At 44.5% G+C, this 17,808-nt stretch overlaps 1 protein-coding gene across 2 annotated transcripts in view; it reads left to right on the forward strand.

The window, feature by feature from the left end:
- abca12 (ATP-binding cassette, sub-family A (ABC1), member 12) overlaps nucleotides 1-17,808 on the forward strand; it is a 72,548-nt gene that overhangs the window by 45,276 nt on the left and 9,464 nt on the right. For both annotated transcript variants that reach the window (XM_036545149.1, XM_036545148.1), the window contains 21 exons: nucleotides 62-131; nucleotides 232-366; nucleotides 782-946; nucleotides 1,100-1,283; nucleotides 1,607-1,825; nucleotides 2,331-2,527; nucleotides 3,225-3,382; nucleotides 3,630-3,866; nucleotides 4,233-4,374; nucleotides 5,801-6,047; nucleotides 6,579-6,668; nucleotides 7,471-7,570; nucleotides 8,227-8,354; nucleotides 8,616-8,703; nucleotides 8,942-9,050; nucleotides 10,303-10,357; nucleotides 12,356-12,533; nucleotides 13,127-13,242; nucleotides 15,265-15,424; nucleotides 15,858-16,111; nucleotides 16,692-16,902. In XM_036545149.1, the coding sequence (XP_036401042.1) occupies nucleotides 62-131; nucleotides 232-366; nucleotides 782-946; nucleotides 1,100-1,283; nucleotides 1,607-1,825; nucleotides 2,331-2,527; nucleotides 3,225-3,382; nucleotides 3,630-3,866; nucleotides 4,233-4,374; nucleotides 5,801-6,047; nucleotides 6,579-6,668; nucleotides 7,471-7,570; nucleotides 8,227-8,354; nucleotides 8,616-8,703; nucleotides 8,942-9,050; nucleotides 10,303-10,357; nucleotides 12,356-12,533; nucleotides 13,127-13,242; nucleotides 15,265-15,424; nucleotides 15,858-16,111; nucleotides 16,692-16,902 (3,243 nt within the window). The remainder of the gene's footprint in view (nucleotides 1-61; nucleotides 132-231; nucleotides 367-781; nucleotides 947-1,099; nucleotides 1,284-1,606; nucleotides 1,826-2,330; nucleotides 2,528-3,224; nucleotides 3,383-3,629; nucleotides 3,867-4,232; nucleotides 4,375-5,800; nucleotides 6,048-6,578; nucleotides 6,669-7,470; nucleotides 7,571-8,226; nucleotides 8,355-8,615; nucleotides 8,704-8,941; nucleotides 9,051-10,302; nucleotides 10,358-12,355; nucleotides 12,534-13,126; nucleotides 13,243-15,264; nucleotides 15,425-15,857; nucleotides 16,112-16,691; nucleotides 16,903-17,808) is intronic.

The raw sequence follows: 17,808 nt of genomic DNA on the forward strand, positions 1-17,808 counted from the left end.
TTCGTGTTGTAAGCTATAGGGTATTTTATTGTATGACTTGATCTCTCTCCTTGTGTCACAGAGTCTCTTCGCTCCCACCTGCTTCAGCTACGCCAGCCAGTACATCTCTCGCTATGAGAGTCAGGGTCAAGGTAGGTCACTCGTTCTCCTCAGTGGTGCTTCAACGTGTGATTCCAGAGTAACCTGATGAAGCATGAAGCCTGTTCTCCCCCTTATCCTGGAATTTTTCAGGGATCCAGTGGAGCAACTCCTACATCTCACCCCTGTCGGGTGACACTGCCTCCTTTGGCTGGCTGTGCTGGCTGCTCCTCATTGACTCTGCTCTGTACTTCATCATTGGCGCGTACATCCGCATGGTTTTCCCAGGTACACCAAAAAGTCACCTAACACAGAGAAACAGACACTCACAGACACACACACACACACACACACACACACACATACATAGAGACTGACAGGCTCCTCATCCAAGTGCAGAGATAATCAGACCTGGGGGGCAGTTGTTTTAATTATTTATAGACAACATGGATTCAAACCTTGACAGATATTACAGGCCACACCTGGAAATGACAGTTGTTACTTTATGAGGCTGTGTAGCCTTTAGGCTGTTTATTTCAGCTTTAATTAAATTTGTAGACTGCGTGTTACTCCTGTCTCCATTAGGCTAATGCTTTAATGTGCTATGGACATAATTGGAAATCAACAGCAGAAGCTGTCAATGTCTTACTTCTCACTTGGGTGGCGCGCCCTCACGGTGACATCTGTGCTCTTTCCCTGCCAGGGAACTATGGCATCGCAGCACCTTGGTACTTCCCAGTGATGCCCTCCTTCTGGGCGGACCTCTTTGGGTGCTGCAAGAAGGGGCCAGAGAAGAAGAGGCGGGGCTTGTTTTTCACCAACATCATGCAGAAAAATCAGGCCGTCTTCCCTAAAGACAAAGATCAGGGTACAACAAACGCTGCCACTGAAGTGCAGTTAATGCGACAAAATTTGTGTTTTTTTCTTGCAGCTGAAAGTGTACAGGTAACACGGCAGTAATAATAAGGCTGTAATGTTAAATAAGTCTCTCTGACACTCTCTCCCTCTCTTTTGCTCTCAGCTCACTGTGGCTTCCCGTCCCAGATAGAGGATGAGTTCTCTGGCCTGCCAGTCGGGGTCGCCCTCCACGGCCTGACAAAAACGTATGGGAGTCGCCATGCCATCCAGAACCTCAACGTCAGCTTCTACGAAGGCCATGTCACTGCACTGCTGGGTCACAATGGCGCTGGGAAGACCACCACCATGTGAGGGCGCTGTTCTGTCCATTTTCTTGCAGTGCAACTCATGCCATTGGAAAATAAAATATTAAAGGCATTTTCCAGAGCATAGCATGAAAGAAGTTATTATAGAGCAAATTAGGTAAGGTTAGCATTCAAATTATATCAGTAAAACTTATGGACAGACTTATGTGAAATAGTTTTAGATGGCCCTGTCTTTGTCACAAAGTCTGTGCTGGTGAGTGACATAGTGGTGTTTGTAACTGATGTACCAGTACCTGTGAAAAACATCCTGATGTTTGCAATCGATGCACAGGATGTCTGATACAGTAATGTCTCCATGTGTGCAGGTCCCTCCTGACTGGTCTCTTTGGCCCCACCTCTGGCTCCATCGAGGTCTATGGGAAGGACATGCAGTCTTACATTGACGATATTCGCAAGGAGCTGGGTGTGTGCATGCAGTACGATGTCCACTTTGACCACCTGACCACCAAGGAGCACCTGTTGCTGTATGGGCAGATCAAGGCCCCCCACTGGACACGCAGGGAACTGCATGAACAAGTGCGCAAGTGAGTACGCATACTGCAATGCTATCCTGCCTCCAGATGACAGTCTCACAAAGAAATTGACACACTCAAGCAATAAAGTAACCTTTAATGAGTTAATTGTGAATGTTTTTGATATTCGCCAAGAGAAGATGATATGTTGATCTGTTGGTGTGTTCAGGCATGTTTAACACTTAAATGTTATGAATGATGCACATGCATTTTGATTATTAAGCTGTCATCATCAGGAAATAAAATGATTTGTATATGTTATCAGTTCAGTTCAGAATACTTTATCACATTGGTTATCAAAAAAGGACAATTCATGTATCATATTTTCAAAAAAGGCGAAAATTAAAATGATACATTTATCAGTGTAGTATTTAAGTCTTGACAACTTGACTGCCAAGATTAAGCTCAGTTTTTCTTGGTAACTTTCTCCACAGCTAGCATGTAGTATCACAATGTGACAGGAAGATTATGTGGTAGCTGCTCCTTTGTATGCTGATGCAGTTCTATTTTTTCCCAGAATCCTACAGGAGACTGGGATGTACGCCCATCGGCACAAGCGGGTAGGCACTCTGTCGGGCGGCATGAAGAGGAAGCTCTCCATCTCCATCGCCTTCATCGGGGGGTCCCGTGTGGTGGTGCTGGATGAGCCCACGACAGGGGTGGACCCCTGCTCCCGACGTAGCATCTGGGACATCGTCATCCAGCACAAGAAAGGTGATGTTCTGGGACAAATCCTGGGACAGGGTCCCAAACGCACTTCCTGGAGGTGCTGTGTTTAGGCTGTTGTTTCTTCCAAACAGCCTGCTTGGATTAATTGGTCTTTTTATTTAATTAACCATGTACATTCACTACTCCTGTGCAATTCCCCAAATACACTACATTAAAATACATCTTTGTTTCCGAGCACAAGTACAAGTTTTATTTGCAATGCACAATTTGTAGAACATATACATTATATGGCCAACCAATTCTGTCATTAAACGATGAGGTGGGATATCAGCATGCAGTTGACTTTTGGATGTGAGTTTGTCATTTTGCAAATTCTGCTCATTTTATGCAGAACGGATGGACATCCGGGAAAAGAGCAACTGAATTACTGAATTTCTGTCATGTTTGAAACCTTAGTGAGTCAGAGGGTTTCTCTTATCGCCCGCATAACAATTCATTCCAAATTTAATAAGCTTTAAATTGATTTCCGTAAGGTGCATGAAATATCAATGTAGTAGAAAAGAGAGAGAAAAAAAGGAAACAGCGGGTTTAGTAATAAGTGATTGGTATCAGCGTACATTCACAGATACGTTTTTCTGATCTTTAATTATTTTCACTTCGGCCCTTATGAGAGCCACTGCAGTGGAATTGAATTAAAAGACAGGATCTGGGTGTCAGTATCTCACGATGCCTGTATTCGCAGACCGCACCATCATCCTGTCCACCCACCACCTTGACGAGGCGGAGGTTCTCAGCGACCGCATCGCCTTCCTGGAGAGGGGTGGGCTCAAATGCTGTGGCTCACCCTTCTACCTCAAAGACAAGCTGGCCCAGGGCTATAACCTCACCCTCACGAAGAAGGTAGGCCAGCTTCACCTCCCAGAGTCTCACTATGTCACATGTGTGTCTTTTGTTGTGCATTTGAAGTATGCAATCTGGACATGAAGTGCTAAGACAACAATGCATACTTTTAGAACTTGCTGGCAAAGCCTTAACACCTTACTAGATTCATCACTATTTTCTCTTTTTTCATCCTCTGTCATCTTTTTGTTCTTGTGCTTTCACCCTTATCGCTAACTCCTCCTTACTTTTTTTTTTCTCTGATCAGGTTCAGACTCCAGATTCACAGGAGAGGTTTGACAGTGAGGAGGTGAAGGCCTTCATTCAGTCCCACCTCCCAGAGGCACGTCTGAAGGAAGGGGAGGTGGGCGATATGGTCTACACCCTGCCCCCCTTCAACTCCCACAATGCAACTGCCTACCGCTCCCTGCTCACCGGCTTGGACCAGAACCTGGATGCCCTACAACTTGGCTGCTACGGGATATCTGACACCACACTGGAGGAAGTAAGGGGCACACACAAACAGAAACGCAAACACACACACACGCACGCACGCACGCACACACACACACACACACACACTCTCTCTCTCTCTCTCTCTCTCTCTATCTCTCTCTCTCTCTCTCACACACACAAACTCAAACGTACGTGCAAACTCACATGCACACTCACACACAGACACACTCACACACACTCACACACTCTCTCTCTCTATCTCACAGACACACACGCAAACACAAACACAAGCGCACGCAAACTCACGTGCATACACACAGACACACACACACACACACACACACACACACCAATGCACACACACCCTCCTAACCTCTGTGATAGCTGTTATGAGCATGGCCTCTGGTTTTTCCAGGTCTTCCTCCAGCTGACCAAAGATGAGAGCCAGTCTGAGGATGTGAGGTCCTGGCCCACTGGGGACTCAGTGGTTGACCTGACTGCCTCCAGAGAAAGCCTGCCTGAGGAATCCACAGGAAGCACTTTCGGTGACCGAGACAGTGAGCATCACCCCCTTCCCATTACATTAAATTACATTCATTTAGCAGACCAGAGCAACTTCCAGCACAAGAGAACAGAAGTGTATCTATTTAGGTTGAATGAGCAACAGTGTCAGACCAGGCTAACAGCACTCCCAGACCAGTGAGTGTGAGCATAGCACTATTCAAACTCTACCACAAATTAACTTGTGCAACCTGACTAGACACCCTAGAAACTAAGGGAAGCCAAGTACACACACTACCGTACATCACAGTCACTAGATGAAAGAATCCAAAACACAGATCATAGAATTCCCAACTGCGCTGACCAGCTGTAGCGTGGATAATGTTTATGTGCTGAGTTAAAAGGATTTTATTCCAAAATGTTGATACATCATGAGTGTAACAGGCTGTAGATGCAGATGAATTGCTGTAGGATGCCACTTGGGCATTGTACGAAAGAGAGCTAAGGCTTGTGTGTACTGTGTAATTGGAGAGTATATGGTGAGTACAAGCTACGATCACAGGCAGTCAGAGCAGACCCTACGTGAACTTGCAACGTGGAGGAAGTGATAAGCCACAAACACAAACAGTCAGAGATGGAATTTAAGTACATGTTGCATTGGAAGAATATCAGACAAAACAAGACATTGCAACACTCAACAATTTATACGACACAGCCATAAAATCAGTAGCCTTGGATCGAAGGCTTCCTAAACCACAGCAAACATACAAAGGTGGCTTTGGGAAGGGGCTGTTGATGAGAAATAAACTGCATTTGTTAAAGAAAAGACAACAGAAACATGGGAATAAAGGGAAACAAAGCATGAATGCAGGCATTGAGCAGGTTGCTTATCAGGAGCTGTACATCTTGGGTGACGGTAGTTTGGCACGGCAACACTGGAATGTGTTTTGATGTTATGGAACACATGCAAACACAAATATATCTGTTTGAAGCTGAGGCAAATAGCTCATGTGACAATAGGTAGGCATGACTGTAATGTCTTTGTCGCCATAAGGCACTTGCGTAGTCAGCAAGTGCCCTCATTTGGCATAGCATTAACGTGTTTTCACAGTAAAATGGTGTTAGATATGACATGCTCCCCATTAAGAAGTCCTGCATACATGTAAAGTATATCAACATGTATAATATACTATGGTATATAATACACTCTGTCCAGCATCTGCAGAAAAAAACATGGAAGAGGCAATATATGATACTCCGAACTAAATATTCTAAGTATTACATTTTTAAATAAACTACAAATATAAGCCATACATTTTGCATTTTTCATTTTAACATATCAGCATTTTGTAAGGACCAGATGATTCATAATGTGCGCCTCACACTTAGTGTTTTATCACACAGCATCGATCAGCGCAGAATGCGGTTAGCAGACAATGCTAATGCTAATTTTGCCGTCCTCCTCTCTCTCCCATCTTCCAGTTCTGACAGGCTCTGCCTCTGTGCGCGGGCTAGCTCTGATTGGCCAGCAGATAGGGGCCCTGCTGATGAAGCGGGTGCACCACTCTCGGCGAGACTGGAAGGGCCTGCTCTCCCAGGTCCTGCTGCCCGTGCTGTTTGTCATCGCCGCCATGGGCCTGGGCTCCATTAAGACCGACCTGCAGTACTTCCCTAAAATGGAGCTGTCCCCGGCTCTCTACCACACCAGCCAGCAGTACTCCTTCTTCAGGTCAGCCACTGTAGATGTGTGTTCATACCCTGCAGTGCACTGTGGGTATTGGAGGTCCTCCAGCATACCCTAGAGCTGGAGCTTTTTCTATGGTGCAGGTGTTTTTTGACTTTGGCTTCATTCATCAATACAGAAAACCCGGTAACAGAAATGTCACATAGGACAGACTGAGTTGCTATGGAGGCTTGCCAAAGAGCAGTTAATTTCATTATTTTACAAGATTGTTTTGTACATGGTAATTTTGGTTCTGAAAATGAGCGTGGGGCAGGAGAATGAAAAATCCTCATTTTCATTTGATTTTACCTGTACGCATCCAAATTACTTCATTATATTTTTCAAAGTCTTTGGAAAGCCAAATTTTTTACTATAATAAAATCAATCATAATCTGTTGCTCATTTTCTTGTGCCCACATTCTATTGAGATTCACACTACATGCTGGTGTCATGTAGTTATGACAATGAGCCTCATGTTGTGTACTGTAGATATTCATGTTGCAGCTGGTGTGTAAGTAAGTGTTCCCTTGCCAACAGCAATCAGAATGCCAACTCCAGTCAGCTGGTGGACACCATGCTGTCCTTCCCCGGAATAGACAACTCGTGCATGGATGGTGGTGGCAACCCGTGAGTATGGTCCTACCCCTAGCTGCAGGCACCGCTGAGACAGTGGCTGTGTCTTTTGCAGCTGTAATGAGTTCTGTGTCTCTGGGGGCTTTTAGCTGCACTGAAACCCATCGCTGACAGGTCTGCTCTCCCCATTCATCACACTACTGCCTAATTCCCCACCAATAAACATCCACACAGCAGGGCCATTCTGTCTGCACTCACCTGAACATGTTTAATTGCTTTTGCTCGGTGCCTGGATCTGAAGCCTGTTTCTGTTCCACTGTGCACTCTGTCTTTTTCTTTTGCCTTCTCTCTCTCTCTCTCTCTCTCTCTCTCCCTCTGCCTCTTTCCTCTCTTTCCTGTCTCTCTGTCTGTGTATCTCATTCTCAGCCCCCCTCGATTTCTCTCCCTTTATCTCCCTACTTGTCTTTCTGTCTCTCTCTCCCTTCTCCCTCCCTCTCCATCTCTCCGTGCCTCTCTATTTCTCTTTTTTTCCACCCCAGTCTCCTCTGAGCTTTGCAATGATGAATACATTATGCATTGAGGGAGTTGCCAGTACTGCTGCAGTGTTCTTGGATGAGTCATTTGTTTTATAAATGAGTTTCATTTCATAAACACTTCCCATTTATTGAATCGATTTCACCGTATAGGTTCTAATACCAGTTCCTGCGCAAAAATGTCAGGCAGAGCCTAGTCACACAGTGCCATGTTTTTGCACCACCCAGTGGACATTGACAGGATGGCATCAGATGTCACTGTGCCATCTGAATGCAGATGCTCATTCATGTGCCAGCATCTCAGTGTGTCCATGTTCCCTCAGGGTGTGTCTGAGAAACGGAAAGACTGACCCTGCGGCTTGGACATCAAGTGGAAACAGTTCAGCTCCCCTGATACCATGCAAATGCAGCAAGACAGAGCAGGTGAGCGGGGGATTGTGTGAAGACCCAGATATATGTGGATGTGCAGCTGTATCTGCAGGGTTTAATGTCGGTTGCTGTTGGCGTGAAGTCCAGCAGTATTTTAAGATCTCTTTAAAAAGCCGGCAGTTTTCTGGACGGGGTAATTGAGCTAGTTTAATGGTGGCAGTAAGTAGTTAAATCAGGCCTTTTAAATGCTTGGCTGGACTGTAAACCTGTTGGACTGCAGCCCTGAGTGAAATGGGTTTTAAATGTTGATCTTGATCATGATGAACAGAGCAGAGGCATCTCATTCATAACTGCTGTCTCATTAACAAACAATGTGATCTCTACCTCTAACTGGTTTTGATGCGGACCACTTTCAAATCAAATGTTGCTGGAGATGTTTGGGGGGTTTTGAATTGATATGATATGGAAATAACAAACACAGCAACACAATTTTGATTACTCCATATATAAAGCTGAATGATTTTTCCCCCTAATTTTGATTCAGGGATGCTGGGAAAAAACAAACAAAGCAAAAACAATTGTGTGAATATGGGAGTGTTGTGAGTTTAGATAATGGGCACTAATATGTCTTATGTGTAAATAATAAGGGGTTGTTCATTAAATCTGTCTCATTCATGCAAATATACAACACTCTTTCTGTGTCTTCACAGGTCTGTACCCATTATAACTATGAGCCCCCCCACAAGAAAATCCCATCCTCACAGATTGTGTACAACCTGACAAGCCTCAATATCGAGGACTACCTGCTGGTCACTGCTGACGACTACATCCGCGACAGGTGAGAACAACCTCACCTCAAAAATTTGAAACATAGAATATCCACTGTTTCTGGCTTCAGATGTCCTTTCTTTTCTCGTTTCAAAGAGGATATACTGGTATGACTGAGTACAATTTCAATAAAGTCACATTGTGTCTGTTGGGTTATACTCGGATCATGTTGAATACATCAGGGTTGTTTAGTTTGATCATTGTGGTATCTATCACATTGATACCATTGAAAGAAAGGAAGCCTCCTGCTTATCATTTAAAAATGTTTCAGATACGGGGGCTTTGCTTTTGGAAAGCCCCTTCCCACTGACCTTAAGATGGACCTATTGGATGTGCCCCAAAACAGAACCCTCACCAAGGTAACCATGTCAATCAGACTTAAATATATACTGTACATGCTCTGGAAGATACTCCAAGTGGTGCAACATTATTTTATTGATTTTAACCTAATACTCCTGACATTGCTAGGCTTAAAGGTTGTTTGCCATAGTTTGTTTTAAAGAGAGCCAGTACTGGATATGAAAAATGTGTGTTTGTGTGTGTGTGTATGTATATGTGTATATGTTTTTGTGTGGGCTTATGTGTGTACTCTTTCAGGTCTGGTATAACCCAGAGGGACACCACACAATGCCAGCTTACCTGAACACTCTCAGTAACCTCATCCTAAGATCCAGCCTACCCCCTGAGAAGGACCCCCGGCAATACGGTGAGCCAGTCTCCTGCCCCCTGCTGGCCGTCATGAGCCATTGTCTGTATGCCCTCTTTAAGAGCATTGACTGTATTTTACACAATCAAGCCTCCTTATCAGGGTTTTGAGCACCATGCTCTTTCAGACCTGATCTAACTGGACTTCTATACTACTGATCAGACCAATAAAACCAATTTGAAACCAAATTTAAAATAACATCATGAATGTATTTGTCATTGTAATACCATTTGAATTGTAACTTGCAACCTCTTGCCTTCCTGATCTACTTGAAATTTACTTTGGGCATGTGATCTGTGGTGTTCTGTGTAAAGGTCACTGTAAAAGGCACAGTTTAACCGATGGAGTCCAGCGCCCCTCACATTGGCCACTTTTCTCCGTGCCATTTCTCAGTGCCTGCAGAGCATGGCCATCTACACAGACACAGGAATAGCGCCCTAAGCACTCTCTCTCTCCTCATCGATATTGTGTGACGCCTAGAGTAGTATTTCCCCTGGGATTTCAACAGCGCGCACTACCATTAATGCAAAACAGGACTTTTAAGAGCCAGTCCCGGGGACTGAAATTGCATCGCGCCCCAGTCTTATCTTGACACCGTTGGGGTCAGCGGCAGCAGTGGGCTGTCTGCTATCCAGCGAGATTAATACAATCCAAGAGTCAATAAGGAAACGGGGAAAATGCAATTATGCAGAGGTAGCCTGTGAACTAGGTCAAGTCAAAGAGGAAAAGAAATCTGGGGAATTACATTATATAGTTCCTGAGGGATTTGTCCAATACATATGGCTGATTGAAACTGAGCGAAAATATTTGGAACAGTAAGATACAAATATAAAATACAAGGTAGATGTTCTTTTAATAAGTGAAAATACATTTTTAACGTATTACACATATCAGTTGCTGTCACACTGATTTATACACATATTGTATGTGTATGTGCGTGTGTGTAAAACTATTGTTTCATATTTCATGTTTTTCTAATATATATAGTCTAAATTAAATATGAAAACGTCAGGAGATGTGAAATTGTTGAGATATATATATACAAAACTCACATTATACATAATTTAAATTTTATAATTTAATATATTTTAACATACAATATATTATATCCTTTGGAAATGTGCAAAATCTCTTTGGTTTTGGTTTGGGAATTTTGAAGTGCACATGTCATGTCTCTTCATCGGAAGGGATGTGAGAGGTGACATTATTGTCGCATAAACATTCATTATGATTTTCTGTTTATGCCCTTCAGGGATCTCCGTGTCCAGCCATCCTTACCCTGGGCAGGTGCAAGATGAAGATGCCATGTAAGGGCTATAATCTCAGTTCTGCTTTGCAGTGCCTTCGTGGTTATACTGCTTATCGCTATTTACTGCTATAGCAGATGTCTGTTTCCAGAGGGAAGAAATGGATAATTACTTTCAGTTTACATTTGTACAGATGGGCTTTTACTGGGGTAAATAAGATGGGGAGCCTTTCCCAAGAGTACAACAGCAACGAACCACGTGGGTTTTGAACCTAAGATGCTAAAATCCATAAAATCCAAAAAGCTCACTTCTGCTCCCCAGAAGCAGATAAAATCACTGTGCTGCAATCTCTACCTAAGCAATTAAATAGCCATAAAGGCATGCAGATTAATTACAAGTGAAAGTAAAACCAGGTTGGTTGAGTGTGCATAGCACAAGCAAAGGTTCCATAACATGAATCACACTGCAGTTGACTTGCCACATACTGTCATTAGCTGTTATGAATGGCTTTGACAAGTGCTGTGGCATGACATTGTTATGTAGGCTTCATTGTGGACAGCCAGTAGAGTGTTCCCTCTTGCGTGGGAAGAGGTTTGAAGAATTATGCGCCTGCCATTCAAGGGGTAAAATCATCTGATCCAGACACAGACGACTGCCTTATTTAATCATATTTTATTTTCTAAATGCATCTTCTGGAGCTGGCTGTATTGATTAGCATCCCGATATTATGTGTGTTTACTCTCAAGGTGACGTAGAGGTTAATTGATTCGAAACCCATTTTCCATTTCCTGTTTTTTAAAATGCCCTGGGTAACCGGGAGCCAGCATATTAAAAGCTCGGTAATATTCGCCGCTCCATCCCTCACCACTCTGTTACGGCTGGCTCTTGGCCCGCTCGTGTCGGCCGTGCCATTTATCACAGTGACGAGAGGAGGCCGCCCACAGCGCCCCTGCATTACCCCACTGTAATGCGCGTTTGAAAGGCCCACTTGGTCATCAGCATTCTGTCAAGTTTTGAGAAGGATTTGAGAGGGACTACATTAATCTGGCATCCCACACGCGAGGCCTAGAGGGCCGCAGCGCTCCGAGGGTCTCCAGATTGAATCCCATCACCACGGGAAGGCAGAGCAGAGCCTCCCAAGCCATCCCCATATCCAGGTCTCGGTTTAGCCCCTTGCTTCAACGCTTAATGCTCTTGCAACATCCCTGTAACTTTAGTGTTTTCAAAGTTTCTACAAGGTCACATCTACGTTGAGACAAAATTATGTGTAAAATGGGATTGCCTGCCCGTAGGCCCCCCATCCCTCTCTGCTTTTCTTCTTCCCCTCCCCTTTTCCTCTCTTCTCCCCTCTCTTCTGTCGGGTCTGCATCCTGGTTTCTCATCTTTTGCCCAAAAGAGGCGCAGTGAGTATGACTCACCCGAAAGATGGATGTTGTATGAAGTCAGGGAGGAAGCGCGAGTGTTGAAAGCAGTAACGAGATCAAAGGTGTTGGCCCAGCATGTGCCGTTGAATGTGGGCAGAGCAAATGTAGAGCCAGATTACTCTGTTACTTTCTACCTCACAAGAAAGGGAAATATTTCACCATAGCATTGCCCAGGTAGCAGCAGCCTGATGTGTTTTTATTTTTTCCAGAAAAGGAATGGTTGACTTGCTGTTGGTAAATTGTAAATTGTATTTAAATTGTATTTTGAAATGTTCACAGTACTTTGCACTCCGCTTATATCTAGAAATGCTCTTTATTATTCCTCGGTAATGGAATCTTACATGAAATCATTATTGAATGTACTACTGCTGTGGTACCACTTAAGTTACAGTTGGACAGTACCTAGGATTGCAGAGGGGAATTGATGGACCTGTGTTTTGTAAGGCCTTATTTCATTTGAGTGTCCTGTTTAATCTATGATTTAGTTGTCAGTGAAAATGCATTTAACTGCTTCATGTAAGCTGAGGGCAAAGCTACTGTAGTGCAAAGTGCTGGCTATTGGAAATGTGTGAGATTCTGGGTCCTGTCTATGTCCCACCTGCATTGACCTTAATTCCCTCACTCCCCTTAACAGGATTCTGAGTCTGGTCCACATCCTGGTGGCCCTGTGTGTCCTGACGGGCTACTCCATCATGACAGCCAGCTTCGTCATCTATGAAGTCCAGGAGCACCATAGCGGCTCCAAGAGGCTGCAGCACATTTCTGGCATTGGTGAACCCTTCTACTGGGCAATCAACTTCTTCTACGACATGGTAAAGATTCACTGCACTTGCTTTTCAGTTTCCTGTATGACATGGTAGACACTTGTTAGACTTCCTTGACAGGTTCCTTTACAGCACTGTAAACTCTCGCTACACTTTTCAGTGATGACATGGTAAATACTTGCTTCACTACCTCTTGAGATTTTCTCTATAAAAATGGTACATACTGACTAAAATTCCTGTGTAACATGCTATGCCATGTGTACTTCTTTCTTAAGTTCTTGTATCATATGGAATTGTTTTGTTATGGAATATCATGTGACTGTAAGAGCTTTCTTCATAACCGTGAAAGCCTTTGAATAGCCTCCATGTTGTCTTGACCAGTGAACTCTCACACCCCTCTTTACTCGGTACACAATTAAGAATTCAGTTCGTTTTATTTACTATAATAAAAATTATCATTATGATAATTATGTATCTTCTGTAATGGGGGATCTCACTGTTGATGCAATTCAGTGTAAATGTAAGTAAACGATGTGAAGAAGTAGGTCATTTAAACTGAATAATGAACTCTGGACATATGGCCATAGAAACAGAAAGGGGTTGTGAGTGCAGGTTTGATGGTGTGTGTCGTCTGTCTGTAGGCCCTGTACATGATCCCAGTGGCGCTCTCCATTGGTATGATTGCTGCCTTCCACCTCCCAGCCTTCACTAACAACCAGAACCTCGGAGCTGTATCACTGCTGCTAGTTCTCTTCGGGTCAGTACTCCATCATCACCCCCACTCTCCTGCATGACTGACACAGGGTCACAAACACTATTCACCAGCTAAACACGCACCCATGTGTTTGTGCACCACGTGTTTGTGTAAAACAAACAAACGTACCCCCACAGACATCCTCCTATCACTCAATGCACTTCCTCTACAACCTCCTCTATGACAGTGTTTCTCAAACCTCTCCTGGAGGACCCCTTGGCCTGCATGTTTTAGATCTCTCCCTGGTCCAACACAGCTGATTTAAATTGTCAGTTTGTTATTAAGCAGCTTCAGGAGTTCATAACGAGTTGATCGTTCGAATCGGCTGCGTTGGAGCAGGGAGAGGTCTAAAACATGCAGGCCAAGGGGTCCTCCAGGAGAGGTTTGAGAAACGCCGCGCTATGACATACTAAACTCTGGCTACACTAAGATTCCTGTGGGACGGAGACACAGAGAACACACTGCGTTTTGCAGTCTGAAACCAGCACCAGAACGCTGTAAACACCGCTGAGTAACTCTTCCATAGCAAGGTGAATGTCAGCTGTACTTCCTCTTCAACTGTCCTCATCTTCCTCAGCAATGCTGCAAAGACTCAAGCTTCAGCTATTCCTGTCATGCGTAATCCCTTCATAAACCACTCTCTCAGTGGTGCTTTCTTCCCTGCCCCGGTTACAAATTATGCAGCAGCTGGTGGGGGTGCCTAGGAGTTACAGATAAGCCTGTCCAACAGCAAATTTGAGAGGCTGAAGAAGGTCTGCAGTCACAGCTGGTGACTGAAGCACTTCAGATCGATGGTATCACGCGCACTTTTATCCAGCAATAAATTCTGTTCAAGCCTTTTGCAGAACAGTAGACTTTTCTTGCCTGGCACTGTGCATCTCCCACCTCATGCCTTGGGCCCTGCTGTTTAGAAAGGAGAGGAGAAGGCAGTGGCTATGTCTCCTGCAGCTGTAATGAGGTCTGTGTCTCTGGGGGCTTTTAGCTGCACTGAAACCCATCACTGACAGGCCTGCTCTCCCCATTCATCACACTACTGCCTAATTCCCCACCAATAAACATCCACACAGCAGGGCCATTCTGTCTGCACTCACCTGAACATGTTTAATTGCTTTTGCTCGGTGCCTGGATCTGAAGCCTGTTTCTATTCCACTGTACGCTCTCTCTCTCTCTTTCTCTCTCGCTCTTTCTCTCTCTTTCCTCTTTTTCTCGCTGTTTTTTTCCATCTGTTTCACTCTGTCTGTCCTTCTCCCCTCTCTCTCTCGCTCTCTCTCTCTTTCTCTCTCGCTCTCTCTCTTTCCTCTTTTTCTTGCCGTTTTTTCCATCTATTTCACTCTGTCTGTCCTTCTCCTCCTCTCTCTCTCTCTCTCTCTCTCTCACACACACACACAGTCACACTCCTTTCCTCTCTCTTGCTCTTCATCTCTTTGTTTAAACATCTCTTTTTTTGACCCCAGCACCTCAATCACAAAGAGTAATGAATAAAGCAGAAGATAATTCAGAGAGCAGGAAATTAATGAGGATGTCTCATCATAAGATGAAGCAATTTATCTTTAAGCTTCTAAACCTTGTTTTTGTGTGGAGTCTGTCTGTGATACGTAGGGTAGCAAATTGCATTAATGTTATTAATCTTTTGAGAGCTTTTGTCCTGGTGCGTATTGGTCAGTCTTTGCCTTGAGGAATAGAGTAGCCGTAATAATTGAATAAGGGTAGTGATGACCAGTCTCTTTGCTATCTTTTTATTCCAAAATGATGTATTGTGACTCACAACAAAATCAGTGTAGCAACACAGGATTAAGGTGCATGTAATGTAAGTATACATTATTAATACTAACCAGATGATAAATGTTTCCTCACACTTACTTTTCCTCTGGCACAAATTACTCCGTTGTGTCAGCTTTGAGTTCAACCCTGCTCTGTCATCAACATTTCGCATCTTCAAACCGTCCTTATTTTCATCTTAATTTCCTCCCATGGCTGTGACCCCTCACCTCTAACCCGTGCCCCCTGTCTCTCTCTTTTTCCCAGCTTTGCCACGTTTCCCTGGATGTACCTCCTGGCTGGGGTCTTCAAGGATGCAGAGATGGCCTTCATCAGCTACGTCTGCATCAACCTCTTCATCAGCGTCAACACCATCATCTCCACTTCCGTGGTCTACTTCCTGTGGCAGCTCCGGGGGCACGAGGAGGTGAGGGTGGAATGTGGAGGAGTTCCCGCCCCAATGGGTGGAGCCATGTTTGAAGTGATGGAAGTATTAAGTCATACTATGCTGCTCCTGACTGTCTTGCAAGCCTTGCCGGGAAATGCTTTTCATCTGCAGCCGTAGCCCTAGTTCTTAAACTTGTAAAAACATCCAGCTGAACCATATCAAACAGAATTTCAGTCTGGCATTCACAGTATTAATCAAAACAATGTTTTTTTCTCAGTACTTCCCTTCAGTGATAAGCTGCAGAATCAGCCTGTGTCATTGAAGTAAAACATGGGAATTGTTCGAAGATAAAGGCAAAGATGGAACTAAAGTCTTTCAGATTTATGTGCCTTCTGTTCAAACCTGTTGGTCTGGTTGTGCCTTAAAATGTGCACTGACTGTCTGTCTTTTCTCTGTTTTCTCCCTCTCACAGAGTGTGCACCAGGTGTACCAGACCCTCAGCTACGTCTTCCTGATCTTCCCCCAATTCAGCTTTGGGAACGGGCTAATGGAGCTGGCACGGATGGAGATGCAGGTGCAGATCCTGAGCACATACGGTGTGGACGCCTACAAAAACCCCTTTGGCATTGACGTGCTGGGCTGGATGTTCGTCTCCCTCTTCCTGCAAGGGACGGTCTGCTTCATCCTGCGCCTGCTTATGAACAAGTGGCTGATTCGGAGGATCAGGTGCGGGGGGTCGGGGGGGCTTTGGATGCTTTCAGTTGCCGCCAGCTCGGACGGGATCAATGTACCCATCCTTCACCTCAGGAATGATGTGAAAAAATGTGGTTAAACTGGGTTAAAGTGATCAAAGAGTGGAGTTATTTGGAGTCAGCCCTTGGAGATAGAAACTGTACAGTTTGGTGGGTGGAGGGAGAACGATGCAGGAGTGGTGACGATGGGGGCGGGGGCGGGGGATGGGATGGATTTAGTAGCAGGTGAGAGCGATTAACAGTGAAAGGGTGTAGAAAGGTGTGTGTGTGGTGGGGGCGAAAACCCATTGAGTATTATCCCTTTTAAAAAGGTGTTGAAGTCCTGAGAACCTCAGCTCTTGAGAACATTTTTGCACATGCATTTAATTAACGTTCTCCACGGTGATTACGGAGGCTGGTATGATTAAACTGCAGAGATGCGCGTAATAACAACCTCCCCTGCTCTAATCTTCTCTTCCTTCCTCTCTCTCTGCTCATCTCCATGTGCTCCTCCACTCTTTACACCTCTCCCCTTCTTCCTTGCCTCAACCCCTCTCCCCCTGACCACCCCCCAGGAGGCTCCTGTGCCGTATCAAGGCACTGCCGGAGGCGAGCCCCATCAGTGAGAACGAGGACGAGGACGTGGTGGCGGAGCGCGAGCGAGTGGCCACCGGAGCGGCCAGCACCGACCTGCTGCAGGTCAATCAGCTCACCAAGGTGTACCAGCACCTGCGAAAGAAGGTGCAGGCGGTCAAGAGGCTGTCTGTGGGCATTCCCGCTGGGGAGGTGAGCCCAAACTGCGACCTCACCCTCTACTCATAATCCCTTTATTCTTCATGACTCCCGCCATTTGTACTGAAGGAGCCAGTGTTCCAACATTTATGTCCGCAACTTATTTTTGGGAAACTGTGTATTGTCACATTTCACTGGAACACTCTCCAGGACAGAAATCAACTGAAAACTCAAATGTATTGACATGTTGTCCAACAAGGGGTTAAAAAAATAATGACAGAAATTGTTATCAAGTTCTTCCTGGAAACTCTTTATTTATCTTCTTCCATCTGGGAAATAACTCCCATTATTTTTAGGTGAAATTAGATCGTTGCAGAATTTTGAGACGGCAGTGAATCCTTACTTAGACGTTTGTCTCCTCTGTTTATGACTGTTGTGTTAGATCGTATAATTCATAGCTTTACACAGGGGAGACATCAAGCCATTCCCGCTCAGCAAATTAATCACCGTGGTAATCTTGTCTGTGAATGTTCCTCATATTGTCGGCACGCAATTCACATAATGCGCATAACTGACCATACTGGCCTCAAAGCCTGCATAGACTATAAAATACTTCAAAGCTATATTCCAAATTATAAAAGTTCTCAGCCACCTTTTACTGCTGCCATCAATCACTGAGCATACACTACACTATAACTACATACTGTAGTCTGCCCTGTGACAGTTAGTTTGAGCTTTAATACTTATCTCTGCATGTTTATGTATGTTTACGAATGATGTGTACTGTGTAATGTGTACTGGGTAATGTGTTAATATTCAGTTGTATAAATGGGCAACATCTAAGAAGTTGTAACCATATATGTTGCTCTGGATAAGAGCATCTGCGAAATGCCAATAATGTAATTGTGTACTGTTGGGAATCCTCCGAAGTTGTTGTGGAGTGCTTTTCAAGAGTGGAAA

This window comes from Megalops cyprinoides, chromosome 14, assembly GCF_013368585.1.
Source record: "Megalops cyprinoides isolate fMegCyp1 chromosome 14, fMegCyp1.pri, whole genome shotgun sequence".
Classification (NCBI taxonomy): Eukaryota; Metazoa; Chordata; class Actinopteri; order Elopiformes; family Megalopidae; genus Megalops; species Megalops cyprinoides.